Below are 17,967 nucleotides of genomic sequence, written 5' to 3'. Positions count from 1 at the left end.
ACTGAGCAGGGCTGACATACCAAAGCCTCACTCGGCCACTCAGCACACACTGATCCCTGCCCGAGGTGTAGGGACCCTCAGATGAACTGACCTGGTCCACCAGAGTTCCTGCTCCTCTGTGACTCATGCTCCCAACACCAGAGCAGGGGCTACACCCCCTTGCTGTCATCCTGAGGGGCTGATGAATGTTAGCAGTTGTGGCGTTTCAGCTCTCCCTCTACTCGCCCCACATCTGGCAGGGCTCAGCTGGCCTTCAGCTCTAGTCCTGTCACAGGATCCTGAGTTGTTCCCAGAAAGCCAGAAGTGTTTCCCTGGCTATGCTTTGGTTTCCTCCTTAGAATGGTGTCCCTGACCTTTTAAGTCAGAAAAAGGTGTAGTGGCCACTGAGAACAGGAACTATGGTCCCTTGATGCTGGGCACAGACATGGCTGGGTGGTAGTGGATGAGTGTGCTGTAGGGCACAGAGCAGCATGGGGTCATAGGGAAGTACCCAGAGCCACAGTTTTACCATCTGTGAAATGAAGATGGGAATCTCATGGCCCCAGAGAATAACAGAATCCCTGCTCCATGAATGTCCTTTTTCTCAGTACTGCAGAACTGGCCCTGTCCACACGCAGACTTTATTGTTGAGTGTGGGGCAGAGGGATCCTTGCCTTGACACTGGTCTGGTGGACGCTCCCGGGGTAGAGGTTGGGGAGCCTGGGACTCAGCCATCACTAGGCAGGGCAGGCACACTAGCCAGAGCAGGCAGCAGCCGTGTGTATATGTCAATCCCACGGAGGAACACGGCCTCGTGCAACCGTTCATCATGGTCGTGCAGCAGCACAGGTGTGCGGTTCATGGGTGAGAAACCCAGCGCCGGGACCCCCACCTGCAGGGCGGCAAGGAGAAGCCATGAGGAGAAGGGCCAGCATCCAGGACCACCCCCTGCCCACCCACTGCAAACAGCTCACCGCACGGAGGTAGCGGCTATCGGTGGCAGCGGGGAAGATCTCTGGCTCCAGAGTGAGCTTCCTGCGGAAAGAGGAGCCTGGTGAATGAGGAGGCAGAGAGGGGAGAGGGCAAGGGAGAAACGGAAGGGGCAAAGGAAGGTGGAAGGGAGGCAGGAGGAGAAAAGAGGAAAGGGGAAGAGAAAGGCTGCCCATGCGCTCACATGTCCTTGCAGGCCCCGCTAAATGCTGCCCACCAGGGGTCTGAGTCATCAGTAGATGTCACTCGGGGCTCCGTCCACTTCTGGAAGGGGGGCAGGATAGCAGGATCAAGACAGGGCCTGGACATCTTCCCCTATTCTTCACAGGCTACTCTGAGCCTGGCCTAGGCACACACCCACTCAGCCCCACCTTCTACGGCGGCTTCCACCCACCTACCCAGATAGCCAGCCGGCCGGTCCAGCCACAGGCCCTCTTTCAGTCCCTTAAAGGCCACAGGTCTGGGACCTGCCCTCCATCTACTTACTTCCTGTCCAGCTTCTCTAGGAAGAGACCTAGGATAGGAGATCTAGGAGACCTAGGACCTGACTCTCCCAGACCTCTCAGACTGGCCAACTGCTTGTTACAGGTTCTCAGAGTGTAGGGTCCCACCCCTTCCTAAACCGAGTGTGTTCAGACTCATATAAAAGTAGTAGTATATAAATGTTTAATTGAGGTCTTTTCATCTCTTCATGCTGTAAGAACGATGAGGCCGTGAACTGTGTCTAATTTCACTTCTACGGTATCCCCAGCACTCAACGGTGACCTGCACCATGAATGCTTGTTGAATAAAATGTGTCCCTCACAGCTACAGACACCCAGATGTAGCCGAGCACCCACTGCCACCAGGACACACACCCAGCAAGCCCAGGCTCCCCAGCTCCCACAGCATCTGACCATGGGTCCCAGCTGATACCTGAGCAAACTCGAAGGTGACCCCCTCACCAGCTGCCCGGCACCAGCGCTGCAGCTGCTCCTCGAAAGCCTGTGAGAAGGGAGATGAGCTGACCTCTCCGGCTTTCCCTGAGCCTCCAGCCTAGGACTGAAGACCCGGCTCCCCACTCCAAACCCAGGCAGAGAGGGCACCTTCAGGTCCACGTCTGGTGCCACACGGAAGTCAAAGCTGGCGCTCATAGTTGCAGGTACCACATTATAGGCCACGCCACCCTCTAGCTTGGTCAGGTTCACGGAGGTCACAGCCCCGGCCTTCAGGTTGGGGTCTGACTGCAGCCTGCGATGGGAGGCAGGGCAGGGGCGGCAGGGGGAACAGCAGATGAAGAGCCTCCCTTCTCTGGCAGGGCCACCCCCCAGACCCCCATCCTCTTTCCCAGGCTGCCTCACCTCTGCCTCTCCTTCTCCCGGAAAGCCAGGACTGAGCTCACCACCTTGTGCTAGGAGAGTGTGAGGTCAGATGTGAGTGTGGCCCCAGGAGAGAGCATCGGGGATTCCCAAACTCCCTCCCTGTGTGCCACGCACCAGCTTCTCTGCTGCCGTGTCCTCGATGAAGCGTGAGCTGTGGCCTGGCTTCCCAGTGCTCGAGATCCGCACCCCTGGGAGATGAGGGAGAAGGAGGTGTCTTCAGCATGGGAGGGGCTGGAAAAGTGACCAGCCTGGGGGTGGGCCCCAGCCTTCCCCTCATCCCAAGCTGATCTGGCAGGGTTGTTCTCCTTAGAACGCAAGGTGTAGAGCTGGTTTCTGTCCATGGGGGGCTTCCCTCAGAAGCTCAGGAAGAAGTCCAGGTGGAGAGGGGCTCTGGCTACTCAGGCCCCGACATGCTGCATGACTCTTGGGAGGCCCCTCTGGCCCCTCTCCCCTTCTGGCCTGGCATCCCAGTGCACAATGACGCCCTCCCTCCAAGCCCATACTCACACCAGGGGCTCCGCTCACTGTAAAAGACAGTGAAGGCATCAGTGGGGTTGGCCAGGCCTGGGGAGGGAGAGGGGATTCAGAGCGTGGAGTGACCCAGCCCCTAACAGCCTCTCTGTCCCCCACCAGCCGCTCAAGGGCCTGCCAGCCTGTTCACCTTCATCCAGGGCAAAGCCAGCCCTCAGGGCCTGGAACTCGGGCCGCCGTACAAACAGCTCCATGCCTTGGTGACCCCCAACTTCCTCATCTGTCAAAGCAGCAGGGACATGAGATGAAGGATCTGTCCCTATCACCAAAGCCTCCTGCTTCTGAAAAGTGGCTCTCCCCAAGCCACTCCTACCTGGCACAAAGGTCATGTGGATGGTCCTGGGGAAATGGTGGCCCTCAGCCTTCAGCCTCCTCACAGCCTCCAGGTACCTGAGGGGCAGTGACAGGGTATAAGCCAGGTGCTGGGGGAGCCACCAGATATTTGGGCGGGCAGGCTGGAGCTCTGGGCCCCTGCAGCCTGCTCTGCCACAGCCTGGCAGGGGACTCCGTCCTTCAGTCTCCCCATCCATGTCAAGGTGAGAATTCCTGTTCAAGATAAGGGGTCAAGGTGTTCCTTGGCATTGAGATTCTCCAGTCACACCCACACCAGGCCCTGGGTCAATTCAGTGAGCCAGAAGGGGCACTGTGGGGGACGGGAAATGGAGGACACTCACTGGATGCTGACACACTTCATGTCCTGGGTACCCCTGGCATAGATGTAGCCCTCAGCATCCTTGAAGGCCTCAAAGGGGTCATGACTCCAGTGTTCCTGGGGTGGAGATGAGAAGAGGCCCCAAATTTAGTCATTAATCTACTCTGTTCAACTGTGCCCCTGATCTAGAAGCCTACCCTAGGGTTGGGGTGACAAGTGGGGTGGTGAAGGGGACAGAAGCGGGCCGAGAGTGCAGCAGACTGCAGTCCCTCATCTCTGCTCCCACTGCTACCCCCGGCACAGAACGGACCCCTGGGCAAAGGCTGCCTGAATATAGTCATGTCCTATGAGATCGGGAGTCAATTTCAAGACAAGCCCCTGAGGCTCTCTGGGGTCCAATGGGGGGTCTGAGTCATCTGTGTACCCCAAGGCCTGCACTGCTTCCCACGCCCCACACACCTTGAAAACAGGCACCACGTCCGTGTGAGAGTTGAGTAAGACAGAGGAGAGTCTGGGGTTGGTGCCCGGCCATGTCAGAATGGTCACCACACGGCCAGGTGCCACCTGGAGAGGACCAGGAGGTGAGCAGGTGCCCTGGGGCCACCTCCCCGCCCCATGACAGGCCCTAGGCTCACCTCCACTTTCTGACAGCCTAGGCCCAGCTGGCACGCTCTCTCCTCAAGGAAGGCCACAGCAGCCCCTGGGGACACAGAGAGTCTTGGGGCTGCTTCTGCCTACCCACACCTCCCACCAGCCCAGGCAAAGCTAGGGGTACATCCAGAGAGGGGAGCCGATGCTGAAACAGGCTGCTGCCTCGGCACTGCAGTTCCACACCCCTCGGGGACACCTGCATTTCTGTCTCCAAGGGAGAAGATATCTTTGGCCAGTCAGTGACCCTTTGTGGAATGTCAGGTGGGAAGTCCATAGTTAGAAACAGGAGTGACTGCTCTCTTCCTTAGCGATGGGAAAACTGGTGCACAGGCATGAGATTCACCCTATGTGCCCCAGCTGGTAAATACGGGGCAGGGGTTTGGATCCATGTCCACAATTCCCAGCCACCAAGCTTGATTTCCTAAGGGCTGTGGTCTTTGTCCTGCCCAGTAGGCTTCTGGAGCTCCTTCCCTTGGAGCTGTCTGGTCTCCTCTCCCCGTCCTCAAACCCTGGGCAGTGAGGCGAAGTTGTTCCCGAACCAGCCACTAGTCCGCTGACCTGGGGAACCGCTAGGGGCGTGGAGGTGCCAGTTGAGGCAACAGAGTGGGACTTAGCGGGGTGACAGTGGTTGGAGTCTGGTGTAAGGCAGTCCCCGCCCCGGGACCCCACCGCAGGCCCTGGAACCGCCGCGTTCTCACCGTAGTCCGGCTGGGGCTGGACCGTGCGGATGCGCAGGTACTGGCGGAAGAGCGTCACGGACGGGTGCTCGCCCTCGCGACCCTCGCTGGCCATGGCGCTGCGCGCGGTGAGCTAGGGGCAAAGCGAGCGGCTACCTACCCCTCCCAGCCGCTGCGGCCCCGTGGACTCCATCTACTCACGCCCCTGCCCCAGGGCGTTTCCCCGCACGTCCCACAGGGAGAAGACCCCCTGTTTTCGGAGCCCCCATTCTGTTTCAGGAGGTGTTCTAGTCGCTTTCAACACATTTCCGTATTGAATCCGCCAAAGAACCCCGGGAAGTTCGTGCCTCTGCATGCCTGCTTACTTTACAGACAGAGGAGAAAGCTGAGGCTGAGAGATTCAGAGACAGCTAGACAGTAGCTGAGCCCGTTCTGAACCCCAGACATGGGCTCTTCCTACCCTCCTCAAAAAAATTTTCCCGACTGCCCGGATTTTATGCCACATAACCCCAGACCCTTTACCCCTCTCCGGGGTCCCACCTCGCTCTCTGCTGCTCTTGGGCAGGCGCCTGCTTCTCAGCGCCAGCCCCGGACTGTGGCCCAGGGCTCAGGGTCCTGCGAGGTCGAGGGCTCAGAACCGCCCCCTCCGCCCACCACGTGGCCGGACCGGATCCCGGGGCGGGGCCGAAGACTGCGAGCAAGGGACACCTACGTCCCCGCGGCCGCGACGACGAAGGTGTCTTCGCCCGCCCCAGGTTCCGACCTCCTCTCGGATTACGGGATCCTGCGATCCTCCCCGGGGTCAGCCACCGCAGCCGCCGCCAGCTCCGCCCCGGCCGCCGGCCGCCGTCCCCCGGCCCCGGCCGGCCCCGCCCCCGGCCGGCCCCGCCGCCAAGCCCGCCCCCAGGCCCCGCCCCGCTGGACTAGTCTGCGAGCCGCGGGTGGTCCCGCCCGGAGAGTGCTCTACCTCCCGCAATCTCCAGATGGGGCGGGGTAGAGAGGAGAGCTGATTCTGACACAGGAGGGGGCGTCTGCCCGCTCAGGCGCCCCTCTTGGGGTACAGCGCTACAAAGTCCTGCCAGAGCTGGCCCCGCCTACTCCCCCGTCCCCTCCCGCGAGTCTCCTGACTTCTTCCCTTTCCGTGTCTCAGCTCCTCAGGCAGGTCCCCGCTGATTGCCCCAGCCCCCTGTGTGGACAGGTTTTTGGTTAATAACTGTCCCCTGTAAGTTCCAGAAGGCTGGCTGCTCCATGTACCCACAGGATTCTGTCGCCGCGGGGGAGGGGGGCACAGAGCGGTGTCAGAGAAGCCGCCAGACACGTGCCAGGAACGGAGGATAAAGGGGCAGGGGAGAGGCACATGTGTGACTTCGTGTGAGATCATGCGAATGTGCCACTGTGGGAGGTAATCCAACAGTGTGTATCAGCGGGCATGTGTGTGACAACGCGAGTGTGAGATGTGGCTGGTGTGGCAGCGTCTGTGTGACAGAGGATGTCATGGTGAGAAGATGTAACCAGACGGCTTGTATGATCATGTGAGAGGGGCTGAGCAGCACAAGAGCGTACATGTGGCATACTCTTGGCTGACCCTGTGCCAGGCTCCCTGGCTCTCCTACAGCCACCAGAGAGGGAGGATAAAGAGGCACAGGTGTCCCACTGGCCACCCCCAGGCTGCACAGAGTTGTAGCTGCCCACTTGGGTGTCTGGGTGTCCTTTGTACTCTCAGCCAGTTCTGCCCCCTGCTATAGGGGCTGAGTCAGTGTGGGGAGAGGCAGGGCTGAAGACTTCAACCTTTGTGCTCCGAGGAGGCAGGCTGGGAGGAAAGGGAAGGGGAGGGGGGTCCGTCCCAATCCTCCTGGGGTTTAAGTTTGATCTGCTTGCTGACCCATACATACCCAGGGGCAAGCAGGCTTGGCAGTTGACCACCAGTGCTGTGTTAATTGTTAAACCACATTCCCCACTTCTATCCCTACACATCCTGCTCCCTTTGGCCATAGGTACTGCATTCCTGACTCACTGGCACAACGGCTAGACCCTGGACTTCCTACCAACCCCAGTGGTCACACGACAACAGTAACACCCGCTCCCCCAGACCCCCACAAGCCCCGTGAGACCAAGTGCTCTATATACCTAGACTGAGTCAATTTTAAAACCAAATTTTGAGCCAGGAATTACCATCATGCCCAGTTTACAGGTGAGGAAACTGAGTAACAGAGTAGTGAGGGCAGCTAGCTAAGAAGTAGACCATCTTGGGCTGCTGAAGCCTCCCTCCAGCTCCCAGCCCCCAAGCAGTCCCAGACCTGCCTCTCACTCCCACCCCACCTGCTGCAACCCCAGCAAACAGGACCTGCCACTCCCCAGACATGACAAAAAAATGTGTTTTTTGTTTTTTTTTTTTATTGTGCCTGTGAGATGAAATGAGAGGTCCCGACTAGGCCCAGCCCTCTGGCCTCAACCCTCCAATCCCAGGGGCTGCCTCCCTGGTGGGGCACTGGTCCAGACTCTCCCAGCTCAGGCCAGGCCTGGGGCCTGGTCAGTGGGTGAACTCAAGGCAGGCGGTCAAGGAAGGCCAGGAGGACAAGATGGAAGTCTTGCGGCTTGTGGAGGTAGCAGGCGTGGCCTGCATCACGCAGCTTCACCACAGAGTGGTTGGGCAGGTGGCGGAGCTGCCGCAGTGACTCTCGGGCCAGGATACGGTCCAGCTCCCCATACAGGATGAGAGTCGGGGTCTGCAGGGCAAGGCAAGGGGCTGTGATCCTGGGGCCTGACGGTGACTGACCCTCTTGCCACCTCTTTAGGAAATCTTTCCCAAACGCCCCACCTCTTTCTATCCAGATGAGGTCATATGTCCTCCAATTGAGACCTGAGTCCTTCCCCCCCATGACTGGAGCCAGGGATAGGAAGCTGGACCTTTGGAAACCCTCCTTCCAGTACCTTCACGGCCCAGAATTGTTCCTGGGTGTAGTTCTGGGTGGAGGCGGGTGCAATGGGCACAAATCCACGCAGCTGGTGGTGGCCTCGGATCAGGAAGGGCAGGGCGTAGCGGCCACTCAGAGAGGGGCTCACCAAGACGGCATTGTGCACCTCCAGGTCTCGTAGCACTCGCTCCAGGAGCTCTGCCCGCCCTGCCTCTGTGCTTGCCTCCTTGGAAGGTGCCGAGTTCCCAAAACCTGGGAACAGCAGGAGGCACCAGCTGAGGGAGGCTGGAAAGGAACCCAGGACTTCCTGCCTCCCCTCTACAGTGGGGGAAGGAGCAGAGGCACAGGTCAGCACTACCCCCAAACTTCCTGGAAGCTATTTTAGGTAATAGGATAGGTCCGCTAGAAAAGCATCTTTCACTCATTAGAGTGGCAAAACTAAAAAGATTGACAATATACAGTGTTGGGGAAGATGTGGGGAAATGGGCACTTTCATCCATGACTGATGGGAGTATAAATCCATGTCGCATTTTTGGAGGGTAAGGTAATATTTGTCAACGTTTTTAAAAATGTGCATCCTCTGACCCATAATGATTCTTGGTAGCTACCTTATAGAAATTATTGCCTCCACGCTCAAAGAAACATGTCCAAAGTTGCTTCAGCTTCATGCCTCAAGCATTTCCACTGATGCTGGAAACTCTAAATCAACTTATGTATCTACCAGTGGAGGAATGGGCAGATGTTCATAGTGACTGGCCTGCTCTATGAGATATGGTATAGGGGGAGAAAACCAAGCTGCAGAGAGATTTGCTAAGCCGACAGGACACGAGTCATGTTTCTACCCTCACCACACAATCCTGAATATTGTCTGTCTTTCTATATAGGGATCTATATAGGGATCCCCTGGGCACCCCCAGACTGCTGGGAGAGAAATGTTGGCATGGGTCTCTGAGGACGTCACTCTCTCTTGGTTTTTAAAGATAAGAATGATAGCATAAATCATGTGCACAGCTAAAAAACTGAAAAGCTACCTAGTTTATCATAAAAAGTCCAGTGAGATCTCTCTGTGCAAGCTCTTGGGAAGTGAGTCGCATTTCTACTTCTATTTCCCATGCTCTGGGACATGCCACAGTCCACATTCTAGCTTCAAAGGTAGAAAATAAAGACACAGACCTTCTAGCATTGCCATCTTGTGTCGCAACCTGCCACTGCTTGTCCAGACGCTGGGGTTCAAATCCCCCCCAGCCCAGCCATACCGTAAGGCTTTTCTACCCCTCCAAGTCCTCCCTTGGGAAGCTGCCCCCTTGTGCCTGCCGAATGTTGCTTCCCTAGACCCCGGAGCGGGGGCTCTCACCTGGGAGGTCAAGGGCCACGGCCCGGTAGCCCCTCTGCGCCAGCAACTGTAGTGTGCCCAGCTGCTCCCACGTGTGCGAGTTAAAGGCCTTTCCGTGGAGTAGCATCACCTCCACCCTGTGGGCACACAGGGGAGTGTGTGTCCTTGGGGTCGGGAAGTGGGCCGCCCTTCTTTCTTTCTAGGCTTTTCCCACTGCCCTCCCAGGCCCTGAGCACCCTGAGTTGAGCTGGGATCCCACACAGGGACTCCCCTTGGACCTAGTCCTTCCACTACACCCTGAGGTCAGCACCCACCTGCGTGCCCGGTGGAGCGGCAGCACCTCGCGGTAAAAGATGGGGGAGTTGCCAGGGGTGAGACCAGCCAGGATTGTGACATTGGGGCCTCCCCAGAGCCACGAGGTCTGCTCAGGGGGGCCTGGCAGCCCCACGTACAGTAGCAGCATGAGCAGCAGGCCCAGGCCCAGCAGGGCTACCTGGGACCGGCTCATGGAAGTCTGTACCACAGTCTGGAGGAGAGGAGAGGAAGAAGAGGCTGGGGCTGTGTCCCCACCAGGTCCCCTGGACCCCACCCCCAAGCCCCACCCAGAAGCCCTCAGTCAAAGGAAGAGCTCAGCCCTTGCCCTTTGTCCTGCTCCGAGCAGGGGTCTGAGGTTTCATATCCAACTACTCCGCACATGCAGGGGCAAGAGCTCAGATCCCCTGAAGCCTGAGAAGGAGCATCTGAGATCTTTCTGGAGACACACAGATGCTCAATAACCACCATCATCACTGTGCCAGCTAAAACCAGTGCTTATGACAGCCAGATCCTGTGCTTGGCCCTTCCCATACGAGGACTCACAAATCCACATAAGAACACTGGGAAGCAGATAGGATTATAGTTCTCTTGCAGATGAGGAAACAGGCTCAGAGAGGTAAATTCTTTTGCCCAAAATGCAGAGTAGCAGGTAGAGGAACTGGGACTTGAACCCAGAACTGGGCTGCTAACCATCAGGCTACACTCAGCTTGCCAAGGAAGAAACCACGGGCCTGGGAGGTGAGGAATGAACTGGAGCTTTGCTGGTAGACAGAGTAGTCAGAGTCATTAAAGCGAAAGACTGGGGATGCCTGGGTGGCTCAGTCGGTTAAGCGTCTGCCTTCAGCTCAGGTCATGATCCCAGGGTCCTAGGATGGAGCCCTGTGTTGGGCTCCTTGTTCAGCAGGAAGCCTGCTTCTCCCACTGCCTGCGGCTCTCCCTGCTTGTGTTCTATCACACAAATAAATAAAATCTTTTAAAGAAAATAAAAGGGGAAAGACTATGTGTAAAGCCCCATTTCACTGACAGCATGTTTGGAAATGGTTCTTTCTTTCTTTCTTTTTTTTTAATCACACTGCATATAATAGTGCTTAAATCAGAATGTGTCTTCCAATTGATGGAAATATGCAGTGCTTTATCTCAGCTGATATTAAGTGGGAGGAGGGCTCATGGAGAACATCTGGGATGGAGAAAGGCTGAGGCATGAGCAGAATGAATGGGCCCAGGGAGGAACATGGTACACCTCGAAATGGAGGCTGGAGAGACGAAAGCTCCCCCACCCGACTGACTCTTGTAGTCTGGGTCCTTTGCCTGTCCAGAGGACAGACATCAGGACCCAGGACCCAGACAGAAGGGTTAGCCCTGCCTTTGAGACTCTGCCTTGCCACTTCCTGGCTATGCGTCTTCAGCTTGTCAGTAAAATGGGGAAAAGGATCACCTTGCATCATCCCTCTCAAGTTTCCTGTGATATTTCAGGAATACAGTGGATTTGACCCAGGGCTGTCCTGTCATCATTTCTCGGGCCTAGGAGGCGTACACCTGCCTTATTCACAGATTCCAGTGAACACATCTTTATTGGGTGCCAAGTGGGTGCTGGCCCAGCTGGAAACATATTGGGCACCACTCTCCTCTCCTGGGAGCTTTGACAGTGTTTCCCAAGACCCCAGCCCCAGACTCCCAGTCCCAAGCAGTGAAGAGCCAGGAGCTTAAGGAAGGAAGAGGCCGCTGTTCTCTTCTGACCAGGAACAGCAACCTCCAGAGCACCCTGAGCCTAGGCTCCTACCGGTGGGAGGATCCCCGCGGATCTCTCCTTGTGGCAAGCCTGCTGCGAGGGAGAGGCGGGACTTTGGCTGTTGCCTTGGCAACCTAGGCAGCTGGTGCACTAGACCATGGTGGGGGGAAGCTAGCCTGCAACTCAGGCAACTCAGCATGCTCCAGACAAGCGTGGGGTCGGGTTGGCTGTACCCAGCTTAGGTCCTTGTCATACGTGTGGACAATGACACACAGGAGTACACGCGTGCACACAGTCTTGTCCCCACAGCTTTTCTTTTGCATAAGCTATTCCTGGCACGGCAGGTACAGGCAGACACACTTGGCCTGCGAGCAAGCGATCCCCTGAATTACGTACCTTCAAAACCAGCCACACAGCCAGCCATCAGGAAAGCAGACCGACACACACACACACAGACACACACGCTTTCAAAATCATGCAGACCCTCAAATCACCAGCACACAGTCATATATACACAATCCCCAAACTGCTCCTGCATACAAGAAACACGCACGTACAGGCAAACAGATACACATAGCCTCAAAAATACACACGCACACGTAGCTACACACCCTCAAAATCACGTACACAGAAATGCGCACAGCAGACATACACAGGCACAGGCGTACAGACAGACCGACATCCTCCTCAACGTAGGCACGTAGAAACAGACACACACGACATCGACACACGTGTATCCAGACCCCCGAGAACGCACGCAGACCAAAGCCTGGGCAACACACACAAAACACACTAACACAGGGACACTCGCTGCCCCCCCACCCCCACCCCGCAGCGGCCACTCCCACAGGACTCTGCCCCAGGGCCCTGGGGGCAAGGGGCGGAGCCAGGACGGCCCGCCCCCGGGCACCCCGCAGCTTTCACTCCCCGGAGACACTTACCGGGCCGACCGGGATCACCGGGCCGGACACCCCAGCGCGGGCCCCGCCCACGCGGAACCAGCAGCCAAACAGCGCCGCGACCATGGCGCTGCCTCCGCGGCTCTGCGGGCGGCTGCGGGGACCAGGCGGCAGAGAGCGCGGCCGGGGAGGCGCGCTTGCGCAGTCCGCAGTCGCAGGCCCCCGCGCCTCCTAAACCCACGGAGGGGGGCATTCTAGGCGGTGCCCCAAAACACGTAGGCCCGGCCCACTGTCCCGATTTTACCGGATTGTTCTCAGTCCGAAGGCCAGGGGAGAGCCACCGGCTTCTTCCCACCAGGCGGTCTCTATCGTGGGTCAGCCCGTCTCTGTACAGAGCGGGTAAGGATAAGGACTGTCTTAAGGGCCGCAAAAGATGGGTCAAGCCGTAGCACAGTGTCTGGAGAGGAGGCCTCGCTGTTCAATGTCAGATGTTATAGCTACTTAGCGGCTCCTGGTCTCAGTCCAACCGCTTCCCGCACCCCTGCACATACACAGGCACACGCACTCGATCACAGCCCGGGGTGGCCTCTGGGCCTCTTTCACTGCTCTTTATGGCACCTAGCCTGCTGGCGGTATGTGGCCAAGCCAGGCGTGGCAGCCAGGCCGGTACAGGGAGGCAGCGCAGGGCCCGTAGGACTCCCTCTGTTACAGACACCCTGACAAAAAGGCAACATCACACCCATTCTGCAAGCCCAGAAACAGGTTCGGAGACGCTGTGAAAACGGCTGAGGTCACCTGGCTGGACTTTGATAGAACCTCACACTCACGGAGGTCCGGCTTCACCGCTTGCCCGCGCACAACTCTGGGCCTGGGCAGGGTGGGGACGCACGAACCCTTCTCCGCAAGCCTCATCGTGTGCATCTGGGGCAGGCTGCTGGGGCCGCACCCAGCCAGGGGCTTGGAGCACCCGGGGCCGAGGGGTTTGGGGAAACCGAGGCTGCTGGGACAGGAACGATCTAGCGGCAGCGACGGGCCCTGTGACGGCTTGTGGCCACAAGAGGGCGTCCCGTAGCACGGCCTGGTCTCCGCCCTAGGCCGGACCACTTCCCCGCTTCCCAGGCCCGGGCCACAGTCGCCGCCCGCACTCGCCTGCCTCTTAACTGCGCGATCCTACGCAGCTCCCCAGGTACCGGCCCTGCGCCCCCCGCCCCCCAACCTCTCTTCTTCTGTCGGGTGAAATCCTACTCCCACCCAGCCCAAGTTCCTCCCCTTCCCATCTCGGCTCCCCAGGTCCCTTCCTCGGGTCTGCCCCCAACCTTCCCGCGTGCCCCTTACCGGGCCCAGCGAGCCAGAACCGAAGTCGGCCGAGGGGGTCGAGCGAGCCGCCGCGGCGCCGATGACCGTGCGTCAGCGCGTTGGGCCCCAGCGGGTGGCGCGCCGGGTACTCCGCATTCCTCGCGGCCCGGAACTCCAAAGCCGTTCCCAGCTCTGCGTTCCAGCTTCCGCCTCTGAAAAATAGGTTTTAAACTCCAACCCCGACCCCCTCCGGCCTGCGGTGCCAACCTACAAACTGTAACAGTGCCTTGAAGAGAAAGAGGTCCATAAGCAAAATAGCTGCTTACTGTCGCTTGAGCACTTAACTGAACTCCCTCTGTGCTAGGAACCTTGTGCAGCGTTTCACATGCAGGAGCTCGTTTAATCCCATCCACCACTGGGAGCTGAGCACTATTGTATTGTATTGTATTGTGCCCCATTCGTAGAAAGGGAGAATAACAATGAGGACAATAATCATAACGGGAGCTCCATGTATTGAGTTCAAGGGCAAGCACCCTCACTTGTCAATTCTCTCTCTCTCTTTTTTTTTTTTTTTTTAACTCATTCATTCTTGAGGTAGGTTTTATTGCCACTTATTTCAGAAGAGGAAACTGAGGCCCAATGCCACACAGTTGAGTGGCGGAGGCATAAATAACACCTCGGTCTTCCTCATCTGAAAGCATGTGGAGGGTTCTGGCAGCCTTCTGGAGGCCCCCTTGCTGCTCCCAGAGGGACCCCTGCCCTCTGTGTCCCATCGGGTAGGGGGGTTCTGTGGCTCCTCCTCAGTCTGGCCTTGGACCGCAGGTGCGCCACCAATACAGCGGCGGTGATGGCCGGAGTGGAGCTTCATGAGGGCACCACCCAGGTGCAGGGCCAGAGCCTCTTCTTCCGGGAGGCTCTGCCAGGCGGTGGGCAGGTTGCCCGCTTCTCAATTCTGCTATTGCACGGCATCCGCTTCTCCTCCGAGACCTGGCAGAACCTGGGCACGCTGCACAGGCTGGCTCAGGCTGGCTACCGGGCTGTGGCCATGGACCTGCCAGGTACCTCTGGGGCAAACTTCTGGACCGGGGTTGTGGGGGGCCTCAACGAGGCCTGGGCCCTGGGGCACTGGGAGGACCTTGACAGGGTGCAGTGCCCTCGGCAAGGCCCTTCCAGTTTCTCGGGTCTCGATCCGGGTGTGGTCTGGACACCGTCCAGCTGGTTCTAGCCAGGTTGCCCGGGGTGGTGTCTGAGAGGCTCTGAGCCTGCTTCCTCCTCTGTAATGAGAGCTACAGATTTGGGGGGTTGGCTCTAATGAGAAGGGACTGAGATATGTGCATATGTCGTCGGTACCCAACACCTAAGAATCGGTACTCAGCCAAGTGGAATTAAAATCTTTTGACAGAGCCATAACCGTAGCCTCTTTTGGAAGCCCTAAAGAGTGAGACTGAGTCTCCTGACACATGTGGGGGCGGGGTGGGGCCTGGTGGGTGGCCAAGCCCCCAGTCACCATCCCAGGGACAAAGCCCAGAACTGGGTTCAGTGGTAGGGCAGGAGCAGCCCCAGAACGGCCGTCATAACCTGGACTGGTAGGCCCCAGCCCGTGGAGCCGAGTATGAAGGGGCAGCAGAGCTGACCTGCTCCCCTCACAGGCCATGGCTGGCAGGGTTTCAGGGCCCAAGTGTGGGCCTCCAGGCTCAGATGGGATTGGTTCGGACCATGGGTTGGGCTGATGATCTTCCAGGTGAAGGTCTTGAGCTAATCTTTTGGGGGTAGGTGGGGCCTGACTCATTGGAGGGAAGGTACATGTGCAGAGCCAGCTCCTCCACCCCTGTCCACCCTGCCAGCCCCGAGACAGGTGCCTCTTAAGCAGTTAATTCACTTAATTTTCACCGCAACCTGAAATGGCAGATACTTTTTTGTCTCTTTTAACAGATGGGGAAACTGAGCAGCTGAGAGAGGGGTGAGGAGACTTTCCTAAGGTTGCCTAGATAGTTAAGTGGAAAATTGAGACTTGGCCCCAGCTGTGTTGGACTTAAGAGACCAATCCTTTCCAGGACACTCTATGGATGGGAGAGGTAGGCACAGACATAGAGGAAAATGCCTCGTGCTTGCCACAGATAGGATAGATCTAGGTTGCTGTAGGAATAAACTTGGGCACACTGTGTGCTGCTGGAACCTGGCACTGAGAGATCGACCTAGGAGGTCTTCCTGGAGGAAGGGACTGTCTCTTCCATTTTCCCCATTCAATGCTCTTGTCTTTCCCACACCTGAATCCCTGCAGGCCTGGGGCGCTCCAAGGAAGCAGCAGCCCCTGCCCCTATCGGGGAGCTGGTCCCCAGCAGCTTCCTGGCAGCTGTGGTGGACGCCTTGGACCTGGGCTCTCCAGTTGTGATCAGCCCATCGTTGAGCGGCATGTACTCCCTGCCCTTCCTCACAGCCCCTGGCTCCCAGCTCCGGGGCTATGTGCCAGTGGCCCCCATCTGCACTGACAAAATCAATGCTGCGGACTATGCCAGTGTGAAGGTATCCCCATTTGGGAGGCTGAGATGCCCCTGCCCTGAGCAAGAAAGGGTCCATCCTGGGGCCTTTCCTCCACTGGGGGCAGGTTAACGGAGGGGTGTCTTCCTGGGGGGAACTAAACTACCAAACTCTGCCCTTTTGGTTTACTTAGCAGCAGATTCCTGTGCCTTGGCCTGTGCTAAACTGTGTGCCAGAGCAGACAAAAATCCATGCCTCTGTCTCCCAGGAGCTGGGGCCTCTCCTACCACCCACTGGGCCAGCTTGTCCCTCCCCTTCATTTGGGGTGGCCCCAGGGAGAGACTGAAGTGGTGGTGGAACTAGAGCTGACCCCCTCTAGGATGTTGGGGCTGGTGTGGTAGATCCCTGTTTACTGTTTCCCTTTCATTTCTCTAGACCTCAACTCTTATAGTATATGGAGACCAGGACCCCATGGGCCTGACCAGCTTTGAGCACCTGAAGCAGCTGCCCAACCACCGGGTGTTGGTCATGGAGGGGGCAGGGCACCCCTGCTACCTTGACAAACCTGAGGAGTGGCACACGGGGCTGCTGAATTTCCTGCAGGGGCTAGCATGAGACCCAGCCCTGCAGATGGGGGTGGCTGCTGGCCTGCCTTGGGCTCTGTCTGTCTCTTTCCTCCCTCCATGGGTTTCTGCTCATCACATACTTGCAACAGGTGGGTCTGTCTATCTGGGTTCTTGTCTCTAGGATCTGTCTTCTCCTCTTCCTCTTTCTCTTGCAGTGACAGACTAAGGAGGTGAAATCAAGAGGAAAAGCCTCAGGAATCAAGAGACGTAATCTGGTGGAGGGTAATCCATTAGATGGGTTTCTCCTATAGGTTTTCCTGTTCCCTCACTCTCCTTCCTCTCCCCTGTGCAGCCTTCCCATCCTGCCTCCAGCCTCTTCCTTGGGCTTCCCTGCAGGGCACTCACACCTCCTACTCCTGCCTCTTAGACCACAGATACATCCATGCCCACTTGCATGCTTACCCATAGAGAGCCATCCATGTTCCCAGATACGACCCTTCACTCGGGAGCAACTCCATAGGTACAGGCAACTCTGGACTGACACGCACACTGTCACCTACAGCATTGCATTGCATGCATTGCATGCGTTCACACACATGCACTCTTGTGCTCTCACACAAGCATTCACATGGGCACACACACACCCTCCCAACCATGCAGCCCCCCACTGTCCAGGAAGGTGGGGACCCTCCTTGTAGGAGACGCTCTGCCAGGCTTAGGAGTAGCCAGCCCCGAACTCCATTCACCCACAGGTTGCAGCTGGCCCCAGACCTTGGAACCTCTGATCTCCCTGCTTTCCCTCCTCTTTCTGGGTGCTCCACACCTCCCCAGGTTATTAGGCCTGGATCTGCTCAACCAAGCTTGTTTCCTGCTCTGAGGTTTGGGGGTTGGGGAGACGGAGAGCGGAGTGGAGGTCGGTGAAATAAAGTGATGCAATTAGACCCCGCAGGCTCTTGCTGTCTCCGGAGCGCCGCCCCTCCCCCGCCCTGGGGACCAACACGGTAGGCCCCTCCCCCACCCTGGCGGGACCAGATGGTCCCCCTGCCCTTTGTCCACCCGGCCAGATGGAGGGGAAGGGAGATTGGATTCCCCTCCCCACCCACCCACACACACATACACACACACACCCAGGTGCCAAGAGACTCAGCTGTGGGGGGAGGTGGAGGTCAGTGGGACCAGGCTGAGCCGATTACGGAGGAGAGGGGGAGGTAGATCTGTTCCCCAAAGGGTACGGTGGGGGAGGGAGAGGGCTTGGGGACCGTACAACTCCCCCCATTCTCTAGCCGAGTACACAACTGCGCCGCGGCCCTTGCGACCCTAGCCCCCAAAAGGCAATCTGGGGGTAGCTTTGGGAGAATGGCGGGGCGGGGTGCAGGGGATCACACCGCTCTCAGGCCCCTCCTCCAGCCGGTCCGGTAACCTGTCCCGGGCGGACAAGGGCCGGGCTTCGCGGAAGCCGTGGGTGGCTGAGGGGCGCGGGTCTCGTTGCTGGAGAGCCCCGCGAGGGGATGGATGGCGCAGAAGCGAGCAGAGCCGGGAACCCGGCCGGGCGGAGGGCAGAAGTCGGGGTTCCGAGGGATCCGAGCCGGAGCCGG

General features: G+C 58.1%; 3 protein-coding genes across 6 annotated transcripts; 1 reads left to right on the top strand and 2 right to left on the bottom strand.

Moving 5' to 3' along the window:
* Positions 1-572: 572 nt before the first annotated feature.
* Positions 573-5,664, bottom strand: ACY1 (aminoacylase 1). 2 transcript variants are annotated; one of them, XM_032321257.1, is made up of 15 exons: positions 5,364-5,664; positions 4,863-4,974; positions 4,149-4,213; positions 3,973-4,077; positions 3,536-3,630; positions 3,175-3,251; positions 2,992-3,081; positions 2,838-2,894; positions 2,445-2,518; positions 2,310-2,359; positions 2,055-2,199; positions 1,885-1,953; positions 1,154-1,233; positions 954-1,014; positions 573-871 (listed from the first exon to the last, which is right to left on the bottom strand). In XM_032321257.1, exons 2-15 carry the CDS (start codon positions 4,954-4,956, stop codon positions 707-709), a joined length of 1,227 nt encoding a protein of 408 aa, XP_032177148.1. In that variant the 5' UTR covers positions 4,957-4,974; positions 5,364-5,664; the 3' UTR covers positions 573-706. The 2 variants fall into 2 exon arrangements, with proteins under 2 accessions (XP_032177148.1, XP_032177140.1); XM_032321249.1 differs by having other exon boundaries at positions 5,382-5,663.
* A 1,560-nt stretch (positions 5,665-7,224) lies between these two features.
* ABHD14A (abhydrolase domain containing 14A) lies at positions 7,225-13,874 on the bottom strand. 3 transcript variants are annotated; one of them, XM_032321306.1, is made up of 5 exons: positions 13,655-13,874; positions 13,368-13,540; positions 12,075-12,418; positions 7,773-8,008; positions 7,225-7,567 (listed from the first exon to the last, which is right to left on the bottom strand). In XM_032321306.1, the coding sequence occupies exons 1-5, from the start codon at positions 13,784-13,786 to the stop codon at positions 7,385-7,387; spliced, it is 1,068 nt and encodes a 355-aa protein (XP_032177197.1). In that variant the 5' UTR covers positions 13,787-13,874; the 3' UTR covers positions 7,225-7,384. The 3 variants fall into 3 exon arrangements, with proteins under 3 accessions (XP_032177197.1, XP_032177213.1, XP_032177206.1); XM_032321322.1 differs by lacking the exon at positions 12,075-12,418 and adding exons at positions 9,111-9,226; positions 9,404-9,615 and having other exon boundaries at positions 13,368-13,727; XM_032321315.1 differs by lacking the exons at positions 13,368-13,540; positions 13,655-13,874 and adding exons at positions 9,111-9,226; positions 9,404-9,615 and having other exon boundaries at positions 12,075-12,256.
* ABHD14B (abhydrolase domain containing 14B) lies at positions 13,103-17,313 on the top strand. Its single transcript, XM_032321335.1, has 4 exons — positions 13,103-13,218; positions 14,151-14,386; positions 15,610-15,851; positions 16,242-17,313. The coding sequence occupies exons 2-4, from the start codon at positions 14,176-14,178 to the stop codon at positions 16,419-16,421; spliced, it is 633 nt and encodes a 210-aa protein (XP_032177226.1). The 5' UTR covers positions 13,103-13,218; positions 14,151-14,175; the 3' UTR covers positions 16,422-17,313.
* The last annotated feature ends 654 nt before the right edge of the window (positions 17,314-17,967 follow it).

The sequence above is a fragment of the Mustela erminea genome, chromosome 1, assembly GCF_009829155.1.
Source record: "Mustela erminea isolate mMusErm1 chromosome 1, mMusErm1.Pri, whole genome shotgun sequence".
Classification (NCBI taxonomy): Eukaryota; Metazoa; Chordata; class Mammalia; order Carnivora; family Mustelidae; genus Mustela; species Mustela erminea.
Note: the sequence above shows the minus strand (reverse complement) of the source record. Positions and strands in the feature narration are given on the sequence as shown.